The following is a 16,511-nucleotide window of genomic DNA, read 5'->3' as shown; positions in this document are numbered from 1 at the left end:
ACAGGGCACTACTCACACGCACTGACCTAACACATAGGGCACTACTCAAACACTGACCTAACATATAGGGCACTACTTACACACTGGCCTAACACACAGGACCCTAATCACACACTGAATTGACTCGCAGGGCATTACTCACACACACACACCTCTCACACAGGGCATTTCTCACACACTGACTTAACTCACAGGTCACTTCTCACATACTGACCTAACACACAGGACACTACTCACACACTGACCTGACACACAGGACACTACCCACACACTGACCTGACAAACAGGACACTACTCACAGACTAACATAGGACCGTACACATTAAATGACCGGACACACACACACGCACGCACGCACGCACCAACACACACACACACACACACACACACACACACACACACACACGCACGCACGCACACACACACACACACACACACACACACACACACACACACACACACAGAACACTACTCCCATACTGACTTGATTCACAAAGGACGCTACTCACACACTTATCAGACTCATAGACTGACCTACCTGAAACGACGCTATTCACGCATAAGACATAACTCATAAGACACTTCTCAAACACTGACCTGACTCACACACTGACACTAGACAATGCGGTAGTACACAGAGCATCGCCATTGTCCTCATCAGTACATCATCACCATAACTGATGGTTTGATTTTGCCGAAGATGAACGTGATTCATGTTGTAGTGATGTTATGGATGTTGATAATAATAATAATAGTAATGATGTTGATGATGATGATGTTGATAACGATGTTGGAGTTGATCATGGTTTTGATAAATGAAGACATGACAATTCTGATGATGATTGCCGTGATGATGATATCAATAATGATGATGATTGAGATGATTATAATTTTGATGATGATTGGCGTGATAGTGTTTTAATAATGATGAGGATGATTTTGATGATTATTGTAAATTTGAAAATTATGATTTTGATGATGATGGGGAAAAGGTGAGGACGATAGTATAATGATTTTAATGCTGATGATTTTGATGATGATGGACTTAATGGTGAGTTTAACGATGATAATGTTGATGTTAATGAAAATGAAGGTGATGATTTTTATGACTTTGATGGTGATAATTATAATGATGTAAGTTGACATTTTCATGGTGACGACATGGTTCATTTATAGCCAACTTCATGAAGGGAAGCTTTATGCGTTACGCCAGGCATCACTTTTAAATTCAATACATGCTGTTGACAAATAAACCTCCCGTGTGCTTTATTATTGTGTATTTAACGAATATAATTCTCGGTTAGTTCAACGGATAAAGCTTTTTTCGGAGAGCTATATTTGTCGAGAGCTACATAGTTCTTATATATCAGCTAATTGTAATCCGGGGTGCAAAATCATTGTCGCGATGTCACTTCGCGTTGTTTTGTGTCGACCCTTGCAAATGCGACGGCGACATTATTAAACGAGACGCGACAATCTCAAACGACGCTCGACAAAGCTAATCGACATTGTTCTTATGTCATATCGTATGTCGCGTGTCGCGGTTTTGGTTGAGGGTCGACGCGCGACAATTTCAAACGACATGTGACAATCCAATTTTCGGCTGCATCCGCCATCTTGTTTGTTCGGGTAGCGAACTGCGCGATTCTCCCCCTTGATGTTGTATATACAAGCGGTACTTGGCTGTGATATCATAAATCACCAGGATGCATATTTTAGAGTTATAACATTACATCAGATTACGTCACTTTTGTTAGTTCTCAAAATATTTCTGGTCCAAATTTGGTTAATGATCATCCTAGCAACTTTATTGGTCACTCCTTACTGATTTGATAGTCAAAAATATGTAAAATTTTAATTCAGTTAATAGCGAATTTTTGTCTATGTGTTTCACAACTTTTTTGTGATTTTCTTTTGAATATTTGTGTATGAGTAGAGTATGAATAAAATGAAAAATATCAGTTGAAAATATCACTTTACCAGCTTAAATATATTGGGGTGATTGCATGAGAGTGCCTTTTTTGCCGACACAAATAGTATACAGTCATGTACATTCAAAAGAATTTTTACTTTTATGCCTGAACATTTTTTTTTTTAAAATTACATAGTTTTATATTATTGTTTTCCTTTGTCTTAGTAATGCTTAAATCAAATTAATTTTTAATCAACCAGTATCTTGCAATTAATTATTACGCAGCCGTTTTTCGAAAAATCAGAATACTTATGTATTGTATATTAGCAGAGACATAGGTACACTATCTACATCTCTGGTATTAGCAAATTAGTACGATTTAACTGCATAGTAAAACAAGGTGCGACAATTTGCATTTTGAATCAAACGAAAATGGTAACCATGATCAGTTACCCAGCCGTATGGTCTAGTATTAAAACAAATCGTTAACCTTATTATAGTAAATATTTGTATTCATTTGACCATCCTTTTATGTAATATCTTATTCAATTACACACAACTTTGGCAATTTCAGTCTGCCAACCTTACAAAAGAAAGAATTAAGATCTTTCCTCAACTAATGTACTTAATCGTATCGGCATTGTCCACCGTATCCCCCAATGACATCATCCAAGGGCGACAACTTGAATACGGTCTTAAATGGAAGGGGTCTTATACGCGTCGACTTAAATTTACCTAAAGAAGTTCTGGAAACGAACTATCTTCATTCATGATAGTTCTTTTACTATCAAATTTAATTAAATTTAGGATACTTAAGTTTTGTTTAACCATATTCCTTCTCCTACACATTATAAGTTCTATTTTACCATGTTGCAGGCATTATTATTATTATTATTATTATTAAGAGGGGCTTGAAATTGAGTTTAATAGTTATTGACATAGCTACGCGCCATATACATATATTTTATACCTCTGGGTCGATCGATCATATAGCAATATTGATTTAGTTTCATATAACAAAACTGTCTTGTATAATTTGTATAAATTCTGTCTTGTATAAACCGTATGCAAATATTTATATAAATTAATTATGTATAAATATTATGCATGGGTAATTTTAAAACGGACATTTCAAAATTGTTAATACTAGTCCTAAAAATAGACTGACCTAATTTACTTATCGGCGTGTTACTAGTTATAGGTATTATTAACCGCTCCGCTACAACTGATGAAATAAAGGTAGAGTATTTCTACTACCTTTAAAAATAGTAAATATATACGTGTCCTCTAACGACTGGATTATGCTATATTGTCGGTGTACATAAATTTATTTAAAGTTCTTCAATAGCTCCAAATTAATGTAATACGCTACAACAGGAAATATATAAATAGTAATACACATACACATAACAAACCTCAATAGAAGTCAATATAGATAATATTATACCAATTGGAATATCAAATATTTACAAAGCTATAGAATCTGAAAATGAATGTGATATTAAACCACAAGAAGAAAGTACTGGCGCTCGGTGTTACGATAGTAGGGGCAAGATACTTGTGTTCCAGATCAACAAGGTAAGATATATTTTGTTTCCAGGTTCCCGTATTCTTACCCGTATATTAATGATATACGGAATTCCGTACACTTCCGTATATCCATATTTTTTCGCAGTGATACTTGTGTTCCAGATTAACAAGGTAAGATCTATTTTGTTTCTAAACTGATATTGAAATTATCTGTTTCACTCGGTGTTACGATAGTAAGGGCAATATACTTGTGTTCCAGATCAACAAGGTAAGATATTTTTTGTTTCGGGAAGTATTGTACATACACATTGGCTACTCATACAAGACCAATAAGTGACGGCAAGATTCAACCCAGTGGGCCTGTTAATGGGAGATATACTGTTAAACGTGACTTACTAGCTGATAAGCCTTTAATTAAATCCAGCAAGTCTCTGTGGCAAATGCGTAGGACTATACTCTTTACATCAATTGTGCCTGGACGGACTGGATCGGGTTAAAAGCAAATAGGTGATGAGTCCAGTCACGTACCTTAATTGACAGTGTCACATGATGGTCCTTTGTCAAGTGCATAATTAAATATTTACATAGTCGCACTTAAAGTTTCTTAAACGTAAACATCCGATAATAAATAATGTTAAAGTTAAATTTTACAGTAGTACACCTAAATTAACAAATACAATCTAGACGAGTTTTTAAACCTGAGATCGTTAGATATATATCTATTAACGCATCAATGAATACGTATGTTTTGACTTTGTCAATTTATATGTTATTGAAATTAATTTTGTTGATTTGTTGACGAATGGCTGTCCAAGTTAAACAAGGTGCACTTTCAATTTAGAATATTTAGATTATAAATTCATATAATTAGAGCATAACATCAAATATTCTAGTATATAATGCATTTTTACCTCGGATAAATTATCCTATAAAGTCTAGAAAAAATGAATTTGATGTTGAAAAATGAATGAAAAGAATATAATAATTTTATAATCTCAACTGTTTTATTTCACAGGAAATGTGGTGTTGACTTTCCTCGTGATACGGTTATTCTTCACACATGGCCACGAATGAAATTTATACCGCAGATGGACCCTTTCTCTTTGAAGGTAGAAACGTATCTGAGAGCTAATGACATCCCGTACAAGGTATTAAGTTATACTCTTTTAGAATTATGTGGGAAAGTATCAAGTTTACAAGACCATTTGCTCATGTTCCACCAAAAATTATTTCCGATATTCATCATATTATAAGCTTGATAGTAAATAATTTTGACATATCATTTTTTGAAGTTCAAGTTCATAAGCTGAAGGAGAATGTTTTCCTCTAATGATTAGAAACACACAATTGATTTAATACGATTTTCCAAAAGACTTGCTTATCTAACTGTACTGGAATAAAATCGGTTCCTTTATTCCAGCTGGACGAAGAGTCTAAAAATGGTCCCAAAGGTGATTCCTGTATACCATGGATAGAATATAATGATAAAAGACTGGCAGACCATGACGTGATAACAAAATATCTATCGAGTACTCTAAATAAAGATATGAATGAACATCTGTCTATGGTTGAGAAAGAAAAGGCCACAGAGATTCAGAAATGGCTGGAGAACCGCACCTATTGGTAAGTTTCAATCAAACCGAGTCTGCAATTCTCTTGTAATTTTGTTGTGATTAATGCTTCCGAGGGATCACTTTGTTTCCAGATTTTTTTTTTTCTATTAAATTAAATCGAAATTTATCTTTTTAAGTTTATATGTTTCCCCTTGAGAATAAGGGGTTGCAGCCACCCTGCGCGATCTTCCGAGGCGACTAAATGGATTCAAATTACTGGAGTGCTTGTTTTGACCCCTGGTGTTGCTTTAAGTCTATGACACCCGAGGTTAGCCAACATCATCCCTCCTGTTTCTGTGCCATATGCCCTTAATTATTTTTCGTCATCTTAGAGCAGTAACGGGTTAACTTCTATCAAATTATATTAGAAATTAACCCGTTATTGCATTAAGGTGACGATTTAGCTTTCATAGCATGAGATAAGTATACATGTTATTCAAGGTGCTAACGTTTGGACGACTGTGTACAAATATATGAAAAAATATCACCAAGGAAGGGCGGAATTCAATAAACGCATTCCCCAACAGAACCCAGCAAAACAGGACCACTGGCAATAAAGATCATACATAATGTTACGTTACTGACAAGGGTATTACTGTAGACTTACATTTTTCGTTTCAGGGTGACATATCACACACGTTGGTATGTTTACTGGGACGATATGCTGGTCAACTTGTTTGAATGTCCAACATATGTCAACAACTTAATAAGAAGACCAGCTAGGCTGTATCAGAAGATAATAACTAAGAAACATGGAATTGATGGTAAAAGTGACGACGAAGTGAACGCTATGTTGGTAGAAGATCTTAGAAAGTTTTCTGATATTCTCGGTGAGCTAATTTTCAAGTTATTCTGTTTTGTTATAGAAAATATATATCGTTAGCAATGATTATAGTTCACTGTGATAATATATATCGTTAGCAATGATTAAAGTTCGCTGTGATAATAAATAGCGTTAGAATTAGTTAAAGTTCGCTGTGATAAAATACAGCGGTAGCAATGATTAAAGTTCGCTGTGATAATATATATCGTTAGCAATAATTAAAATTCGCTTTGATAAATGTAATGGAGAATGTATTCTGTGACACAAAACACTTTTCATACAATAATATTGCATTGGAGACGCGCATAAAATCATTCCGACTCTGAGGTGTCTTTTTATTCACCATTTACTTGTGAAGGATGACAAAAACCTAGCAAAACAACTTATATTTTACTTGAGATTAATACCGAATAAAATATAAAGTACAGTTTTTACATTATAACAGGTGAGAAAGATTTCGTCATGGGGAATCATATTAGCGAGGTAGATTGCATTGCTTTTTCAATCATTTCACAAATCCGATGGTGTTGCCCAAAGGAAAGCCCCGGACATCAACTTTTGACAGGTATAGTTTAATTGGATTTTGATTTATTCACAAAAGGAAAGCTCCGGACATCAACTTTTGACAGGTATAGTTCAATTGGATTTTGATTTATTCACAGACATCAACTTTTGACAGGTATAGTTTAATTGGATTTTGATATAGAATCGGGATTGATTCAGCAGCTCTGGATAATGTAAGGAAATACCGCGTTTACTTGTATATGAAATATCATTGGTCCTTGATACGCAGAAAAAATAAAAGATGATATTTTACATTTAAAAAACATGTAAAGAGTGTGAATGCATATAATGAAACGTTATGAATCTACTGATTTTAACGCGTCATGAACTTTTTATGCATAAAATTACGAGAACAGGTATTATATTACGATTGGTAGTACTGATATACTTTGATATACTATTAGTATATTGGTTATATGGCCCTATATACGGCTATTTGTACATTAAACCTGGTCAGCTAGGCGAGGGTTATATACGGCCATATAACATGTTAAGAATCTTTAATACACCAAATTTCCTTCTTTTAGAGAAAAAACATGGAAATTCTTCAAGTCTATTCATAATTTGACAGTAGCCGTTTATATATTTATTATGTAATACGTATAAATGTCACGGTTATCCAATGACAATCGACGTTACAAACGTACAGTTTCACATATGTTTTAATTTATGTTTTACAGGAGGAGAGATGCAGAATGTGATGGACTATCTGGACAGAATAAGAAACTTATATTGGTCAGATTGGGAGGAGCTTATGAAGTCTGCCAAGTGTAAATCTTGAAATAATTTCCCTTGAGTTATATGACATTATAAACAACAGATACCTCTGAATATGTTTGACGCAACATTTCATTATAAAATGTAATGTACTTCATTCAAGGATACAGAGATATTGAGTTATGAATGTTCTTTAACCAGTCTAGTGTGATATGTGTATACAGACTGGACAGCCATATTTAGATCTACGTGAGAGTTATCTATGTGATGCTAAAACTTTTATTAACAAGATCAAATCGTTTCCGGTCAAATTTCAACTTAATCTCTAAACGCGGGTACTTTTATATTGAGTTTATTCATAAAGAGGACCTTCAATAGCTCGACGCAATTGCAAGTTATAGGTTACTACAGCAATTCCATAAAAGGAATAGTTATCATTGATATGATTTCTGTCAAACAGATATTTTATAAGCATAGAAGAATGGCATTTCATCTACTTAATATATGAAATACTCATCATCTATATAATCTTGATCATTTTTGCTATATATTTTTGAATAAAATATTGTATTTGTTTCGACACATTCTTAAGTCAAGTGAAGTTTATAAATACACATTTGTACATATTTTATAACTTTTTTTAACCATGTTAAATATCTATATTTTTGTTATTTGATGCTTTTTATTATTTGTTTGCTACTAAAAAAGTAAATGGAGAAAATATGACTTATATGTTAATGCTTTTAATTTTGTACTTTATACGTATTTCCTTAACAATTGTCTAGTATAATAGAAATAAAATGACTATAATTATAGGCGGCAACATCAAAAGTAATACGGACTATGTCCAATAAATGCCGGTGCTAGTGGGCGGGACGGTAGTTTTGCCATTCCAGTGTTGTCCATGAATATACTCAACCACACTGAACATGCAACATTTTCAATTTTGCCGTTTTGATCATTGCCATATGAACTGCGGATGTTGCTTAATTCAATAATTTCACCATAGTTTTGTGTAAATATTGAACACTGGTTAAGTCGGTGCTAGGGAGCGTGAGCGATAGCTTGCACGTTCCATTTCTGTCCATGAATAGACTCGATTAAACCGTGAGTGCAACATTTTCAAATTTCGCGTTTTAAGTGTTCTTAGTTTTTACAAATTTATTTTAGATCGATTGTGTTGGAAGTTGTTAGCTTATTGAAACACTCTCGAATCTGTTCCTGGAACCAACCAGTACTAAGCAATGAATGTAAAGTTTCTTGCTCAAGGAAACAACGGCTTGCCCCTGACAGGGTTTGAACACATGCAATCAGCAATCCTTAGATACTAGTCCGGCGCGTTAACCACTCGGTTACTCCACCATTCTTAAGTGTTCTTAAGGTATTGAGTTTTTTTTATAGCCTATGAAGTTTACTATGTTTTAATCCTTCGATTTTTCTTTATTTTAATGTTTGACAAAATGATGTGTATGATGTTCACCTGACCTGAACTGTAATGACAATATGTTATAAAAACACGTAGTTTCCACTATGAATCAAATAGCAGACTGATTAATCTCTACAAATGATCGACGTTTAAAATGATACAACAATACCTGGTCAATAGCTACTGCAGGCCAAATACTGTAATAATGACATTTATCCCATGCAGTGGAAACTGAAAAAAGATAGGCAACGTATAGGAAAAACTAGGAATGATGGGGGCATTTTTTCATTGCAAATAAACGTTTCTTTTGGAATGGGAAAGTCAATTTAAATCGTTCGGATGGATACCAGTGTAATTGAGTATTAAGATTTGAATGTTTGTGTTTGATTGACGTAAAGCTGTATATGCTGTATAAGTTTATCATGATTTTAAGGAAGAGTTTCATTTCTAAAACTTATAATAAGCAAATCATTTATGCTTTCTTTAACATAAAATACTTGCCTAGATGTAGAATATGAAGATGTTAACAAGTATATTTAGCAGTCTCGAATTGAATTTTTGTCATAGTCTGGAATTATGTTTTGTACAAACGTACAAAATGGACAAAACTGAAATATAAATGTTCGTTTTTTTTATAAAGAATATTATATATTTCGATAGCTTAAAGACAAGATAATCGGCCCCATTCATGGATGCCCCGAGTCAGTGCTTTGGTCAACATTACCAAACTGTTATTGATAGATTTTCCTGCATTCAGTTTTGAATAGCCCGTCAGAAATTAAAGACTTAAATATATTATGTACTTGTGGCAAATGCTAATCGGCTTTCGTTTAAGGGTAAATTCAAACCATGTCTGCAGTTTTCATGTAATTTTGTTGTGAATTATGCTTCCTAGGAATCACCTTTATTCCAGTTTTTTTATTAACGCTCTGTAAACAAAAGACTCGGTTACAACACTTCTAGATATAAGTAATTGTTTTAGCCATTTAGTATAGGTTAGTGTTTAATAATATGTATTAACAAAAATAATTGGCCAAGCCTGCCGCAGGCAGGCGACCAATTATTTTTGTTAATGCATATTATTAAACATTAACCTATTTAATGATCAACATTATTTTTTTCACAAAAAACAAAGGCATTTCTCAAAATCACTGATAGCTCCGCCCTTTCGCTCTACAAAATGTCTACACTTGTCAAGTTTCTAACATTTCACATTTAGATAAGCTAAATAAATGGCACCTTTTTCACATATAATCAAAGGACATTTTTACTGAAATGTCACAGAATTTTATACTTTATCTACAGTAATTACATGTAGGTAAAAACATGGAGTTAATGAAATATGTACATCTTTAAAATAAATGGAAAAATGTGAGAAAAATAACATTAGAGATTAATTTTATTTGTAAAACAGTTTACAGATGGAGGGGGTCAAGTTTACAAATGAGTTTTCAGCCAAAGAATGTAATCATTGTATTCTTAATAAATCATTGGATTGTTAATGGCAGTTCATTCCTATCAAGTGAAAGAAAATAATTTTTTGGTTACTTTTTCTAGAAAATATAAAGTTAAAACAGTCAGCAATTTATAACAGACATTTTTCTTAGAGTTAAAAGGATATAAATAAGTTACTATGTAATCATTTGTCTCTGCGTGCCCCACATGTATTATCTATGTAATAAATCATTTGATTGTATCCTCACATTTAGAAAGCCTAATTATTTTTACATTGGAATTGTTTTGCTAACCTTTATATTTTCCAATTCAGAGTGCAAACCACACCTCTAACTCCTCCCTAATATAATGCATTACTGAAATTGGTTAGACTGGTTAGACGACGGATTAAGTAAATTTTATTTAGTTAGTACACATTAACCAAAGTTAGACTAAGCAGAAATTTGAAAAATACTACAATGTGATTGGACAAAAAATAATGTTGATCATTAAAATACAACAATTAGAACAACAATGACTAATAATACAAATGTAAAATATTTTATTTTAGACAATACAACACGTTTATTAACAGCTTTATATTGTATATTAAATTTGAAAGTTAAAAGTACTTGATGTTTAAGTAAAGAATATGTTTGATTATTGTTTATAAAGTAAAGAGAGCAGTGCAATAACAATATATAAATGTAAATCAAAATATTCATAACACTAGAATTTTTATGAAATTTTATCAAATAACCCTTATACATATCTCGTATCTATAATTTTATTTATGTAAGTAGATATGCCTGCACGGACAAACAAAAATTTAACACTTTGATTCTGCACATATTTTCTCCCAGTCTGGCCAGTAGACATCCTTGATTCTGTCAAGATAGTCCATCACGTTCTGTTGTTTTCCACCTGTAAATGTAATTAAAAACTAAATCTATTGCTTGTTAGGTGATAAAGTTTTTCACAATTTGTGGTAATATTCTTATGACCCAACCTTTGATATTTTTTTACAGTACATATATTATATAATTTTAAATACAGTTTTCAGAAACCTTTGCTTGATTTGCATATAATTTTGTTTTAAATTGATAATTTTCATATCAAGATTGCTTTATATGTTTTTCCGTCATTTAAATTAGTATTCAATGGCCAATTCAATTTCAAAGTGAAGTAGTATTCTTGAAAATTATCAAACAAAGAAACCTTTAATCCGGCAAAAATACAACAAATTGAAACTTTGATATACAGATTAATCACGGGCTTGTAACGATGTAAAATGATGTTTTATATACAAGCATGTACAGCGACTAAAAGTTTTCACGGTGCATCCCTTTTATTGTTTTTGTATGAAAGAAACATTATTTATTAGATTCAGCACTGTTGTAAACGGACTTCGACTAAATCATGTAAACAAATCCGCTTTCTGAATCATATTTTGCCATATATTTATGTAGGTAAATTTCGTATCCTCGAGTGTAATTTTAACATCAATATGATTGTTTATATTATACTGAATGATTATTTAATACAATTACAACTTACATTTCTCTTGATAAAATATACAATACATATTTACTTATGTTTACATGAAAATGTTACCGCCAACAGACAGCTCAGATGGAAATCTTAAAATTAATATTCAAATACCTGACAATATCATTCTAAAGGTTATTACCTGTCAATAATTGATGTCCAGGGCATGACTTTGGTGTACACCATCTTATTTGTGAAAGTATTCCAAAAGCAGCACAATCAACTTCGCTTATTTTGTTACCCATAATAAACTTCTTATCGCCTATAAAGCGAGATAAACATTCTTTTTGTTATTATAAAAATATATAATAACTTTATTTACCAAAGATAACAAACGCATAAGTGTCATGAAACACTATAATAATACTAGTATGAGTAATTATAATTCTGTCAGTACAAAATGTGTTAAAAATATAACTCAATATGCAAAGAGCATAACATTCATGAAAATGAAAAGTCTTACAGACAAAAACACTGGAAACAAATCTCTTAGCATATCACAGCTGCAATATACATACAAAGAGAAACAGTTGTACTGCTTGCAGAATTGGAAATTGTTGCATATAATGTACTTATCAAGTAAATTTGACACATATATATTTATCGAAAATCAAACAAAAAACTAAGAGGGCTAAAAATTTATACATATGTATTGATTAAAAGAATTGTATGATAGCCAAACATACCAAAGGGGTTTAAACAAACTGTTTAGATCTTTAATTATCTTTCATTTACTTTCCCCACAGTATGGGTTTTCCCAAAGCTACAGCTTTTGTTGTTTCTTTTGCCCCCATCTTGCAGGGGAAATTTGTATCAAATTTATTTAAACGCTGGAAAATTCCCAAACATGTTGACAACCAGATCGTCCCAATACATGTACCATCGGGAATGGTAGTTTAACCTTAAAAAACAATCTTATTGTTCAAATGGAAATAGTATAAGGGTTTTTGTCTCAAAATACATTTTTTACGAAATAAAAAGATGCTATTATTCCAATTAAAAATGTGCATTTAATGAAAGAAGCAAAGTTTTTCTTTGCACGAGCTCAGTTAGTTCTTCTTTACTTCTTTATCTTTTAACTGAAGTACTGCATCTTAGTTAAATTTCGAACCATGGCTAAAAAACTAATGTTCATTTTGTTGGTTTCATTGAATTAAGTAATTGTTCAAGCATTTAGGGATCACAGACAACGCCCAATTTGTGTATTTAGTTTTAATTATTTGCTCATATTTTTTTTTATTTGCGGTGTATGATGTACAGTAATTAGTAATTATATAACACCTACCAATATGTGTATTCTTCTAACCATTTCTGTATGGCCCATGCTGTAGCCTTTTCCTCATCAGACAAATGTTCATTCAAATCAACTTTAAACATCTCATTTAAGCGCCGCATAATAACCCCCGAGTCCCCTATCTTTATACCATCAATATCTATCCACGGAACAGTATTCTTTGGTCCTTTACACCAATCTTTAGTATCCAGCTAAGAATGAATATAAATTTTTCTAATTATATCTATTATTAAATTAACTCTTTATAAGTTATAAAATACTGTCGCAATCAATAACTTGTACGTCGATGTAAGAAACACATGGACGTATCTTGTAAGTTTCTTTTCTTTTTTGGTCACTTTAAAATCAAACCAGTGTAATTACGTACGAAAAAAGATACTTAATATTTGATGTTTTAAGTACTCAAAACATTTGTACAATAAAGTATGAAAAGGTCAGCAATTTGATACATTTAATGGTGCTTTTGGAGGAAGCCTAATTATCCTCCATTTCACAGCCAATCTACATTCATGTTTTATAAGCAAATCACCGGTCTAATAGTTGGTAAAGCAAAAGTAAAACTGTTTATATGATTTAACATAATACGACGTATAATCACATACCCGTGCCACTTTTGCGACTCAATAAAAATTGAATTTCACGACCGTGCAAATATTTTGTCATGTCGTCATTTGCGTTATAGACGTAATAATGTTTGTGTCACATCATGAGCAAATCAATGAAAATTTGTTCTTGTTTACTGTCAACACCTTTTATTTTGTGGGTGCGATGAAAAGAAAGTTATATTCATGTACATGTAGATTCATCACTTAATTTATTGAACTCGTTGGATAAACTAATATTAAGTTCGGCAGACGCTCGCATAAAATATAATTTTATTCAACACGTTCATCACATTCAGTATTGACCCAACACTCATTCAATATATCCTATTCAGTTTTTGACTTACCTTATATGGAATTTTGCTGATCCTCATGTATGTTTCTAGCTTCATAGAAAATACGTCCACATTTGGAATAAGTTTAACACGTTGATAACTATGAAGAACCACGCGGTCTGTATTAATTTCCATTCCTGAACACCTATAATAAGAAAATATTTACAGTAATGAAGTGTGATGGATGTAGATTTATAGGAATTTGTACATGATGGTGTCTGTTATTTTAATTAAAAATAGCCTGTAAATAATGTCAATGCGAATTTTTACCTTGAAATGTCTATAATTTAAGCATAGGTTAAAGTTATGCCGCATACTACATCATAATACATTATAAATGGTTGAAGTAACAAACTTTCTCAGATTTATTACATATGCCACTTTATATTCGAGGAAATTTGCTCATCGTGTAAAGCGCAATACAGTATCATCGTCAAATAACTAGAAATATAGCGGTTGCTCACAGCAAGAAACATATGTCCTTTTGCAATTCTAACGTAACGTAACAATTTACGTAACCGTAAACAGCAAAAGTTTAGTAATGTTCGTCTGTTTGGTCTCGATGTATGGTATGAATTCCATTTAGCAATGGCCAAATATCAATCATTAAAAACTATTCGTTGAAAAGATATTATTGATATTTTTACCTATGTATATAATATTGTAAGCTGTTGGGACTACATGTACTTAAATGTTATAATCTCGTAAAGAAATATTTGGTTATTATTTTGCACGAGAAAATAAAGTGTTAATAATATCAGTATATCACTCGTCGAAAATATTGACAAAATATTAAATTATGCCTTTAGAATCATCTTTCTGACCAGTTTTTACGAGAAATGAAATTAATCTTTAACGTAATCAATTAAAATAAAGATACAACAAATATTGAGTGAGAAAGCAATTTATTTCGAATACAAATGATGCCTGACCGCCATGTTCATAATTAATACTGGTCGCTTTTAATAAAAAAATCAATAATAATGACAGGAAAGACATAACCCTCATCAGAAAAATATATGAAGACATTAAGTTGTAAAATCTAAAGCACTTACTGTTCGTCAAAATTCGTCTTGGCACACTTGCTATCACTGTATCCTAGATCTAACCCAGGGTAAAGGTGAGGTTTTTTCTCGTGTAGGGAAGACATCATCTTTTAATTATTATTTTGTATCCAAGTGTAATAAAACAAAATATATAACATATATTCTTTAAGGTAAAGTTGAATTACAATTTTTGATTTATATCCTTTGTGGTAATAGCAAGCCGTATATATAGAAAAACAACTCGTTGTGCTCTATCGGGCATGAAAAGCCACGTCTATGAATGAATACGTATATAGCAGTAATGTGCGCGTGACTGGGAAAAATTGTATTTCAAAATATTGGAAAAATATGTTGTACAAATTGTAATATGCTGGTTCTAATAATATTCTAGGGAGTGGAATCAGTTACGTAGAGAGAAATGAGAGTGTCATCATATGAAGGAACGTATAAAATAATTATTGTGATGAAACAGAAAATCATTAATGGTGCACTCCACTTTATGGAAAAGTAGGATTCTTTCTGATCGAAAAATAATGTTTGCAAACTTGATCCAAGGAATCACTTTGTTTCAAGATTTTTGTACTTCACAACAGCAAGTGTCAAATGCCGTGTGACAGCTGGAAAATGTTGCCCCGTACTTCACTGCAGTGTTGTTATTTTTTTTGTTCTTCGGGATCATTGATGCAAGCATTAAGTGTTGAGACTTGAATACCGCTCAAGCCGGGGCTAGTGGGCGTGTCGGATGCTGCACTTATTTATTATCCCTCATGTACAGACCCAATCAAAACGTGTCTGTTATCATGTTTTATGTAATTTTGTTTAAGTTAATGCTTCCAAGGGATCACTCTGTTTCCAGATATTTATATCAGTTAATAATGTCACCATTGAAATAAAGATATTTTATGATTATAACATATTATCTTTTGGAACTGTGTACACTTTATAAATACCAAATAAAATGAAATATTTAACAACAAAGACAAACAAAAAAGTTTAAATATGTTTGTACGAAGATTTCACATTCGTGACACAAATCTGTGTAAAGAAAACGACCACCTCTCTTGACATTAAATAAGGATTCGTTATCATCGGTTTACGAGCAAACACACACACTGATCTAGATCACTAAGTCCTGATGCAGCTTCAGAGGAAGTATCTATGGTTAATGTAGGTAGGTGTGTACTCAGATATGACACAAGCTTTGAAGCATATTTTCTATTCAACATTATAATCACTTTCGAGTACATATCATGGACTGACCATACATGTTATTGCTAATGAAGAATTGTGGGCCATTCTTTATCATTCAGTTTAAAACGGTTATTTCAGCACAAATTCGGAATTTCCGGTTGACTTCTGTGAGTCCGCAGAACAGGCAATGGTGACATGCTTAGAGGATCGGATTTTGTGTCCATTAATAGTTAGTGTCTGTCTGTCTGTCAGGAATACTGTGGTACGTTACGTTAATAATTAAGAAGCCTCCCTATGTCATAGGGGTGGTGTGGGGAATGAAATATCGTAGGATACTCATGTCAGAGGGGTTAGCGGTATATTTGGCTCAGGTGTAGGTGGCTGAATTTCTTTGCAGGCATTTTTAGCATTGCTCGACCTTTTATCTATATCTGACGTAATCTCCGGACAGATAAATTGCCCACGAACCCATTGCG

The 16,511-nt window shown here is 32.5% G+C and overlaps 2 protein-coding genes across 6 annotated transcripts in view; one reads left to right on the top strand and one right to left on the bottom strand.

The window, feature by feature from the left end:
* Positions 1–2,901: 2,901 nt before the first annotated feature.
* The window catches only part of LOC132715884 (failed axon connections homolog), a 38,930-nt gene continuing 25,320 nt past the window's right edge, over positions 2,902–16,511 (top strand). Inside the window, exons 1-6 of one of the 5 annotated variants that reach the window (XM_060698983.1) lie at positions 2,902–3,151; positions 4,458–4,590; positions 4,863–5,065; positions 5,677–5,885; positions 6,324–6,443; positions 7,123–7,885. In XM_060698983.1, the coding sequence (XP_060554966.1) occupies positions 4,513–4,590; positions 4,863–5,065; positions 5,677–5,885; positions 6,324–6,443; positions 7,123–7,223 (711 nt within the window). In that variant the 5' untranslated portion in view covers positions 2,902–3,151; positions 4,458–4,512 and the 3' untranslated portion in view covers positions 7,224–7,885. The other 4 variants (XR_009623741.1, XM_060698979.1, XM_060698982.1 and 1 more) reach the window with 4 other exon arrangements.
* LOC132715885 (failed axon connections homolog) overlaps positions 10,637–16,511 on the bottom strand; it is a 38,695-nt gene continuing 32,820 nt past the window's right edge. The window contains exons 5-6 of the mRNA XM_060698984.1: positions 11,710–11,829; positions 10,637–10,943 (exon numbers count right to left, since the gene is read on the bottom strand). Of these exons, the coding sequence (XP_060554967.1) occupies positions 10,849–10,943; positions 11,710–11,829 (215 nt within the window). The 3' untranslated portion in view covers positions 10,637–10,848. The remainder of the gene's footprint in view (positions 10,944–11,709; positions 11,830–16,511) is intronic.

Source organism: Ruditapes philippinarum, unplaced genomic scaffold (assembly GCF_026571515.1).
Source record: "Ruditapes philippinarum isolate M1 unplaced genomic scaffold, ASM2657151v2 ctg14245_1_1_1_1, whole genome shotgun sequence".
NCBI classification, from domain to species: Eukaryota; Metazoa; Mollusca; class Bivalvia; order Venerida; family Veneridae; genus Ruditapes; species Ruditapes philippinarum.
Note: the sequence above shows the minus strand (reverse complement) of the source record. Positions and strands in the feature narration are given on the sequence as shown.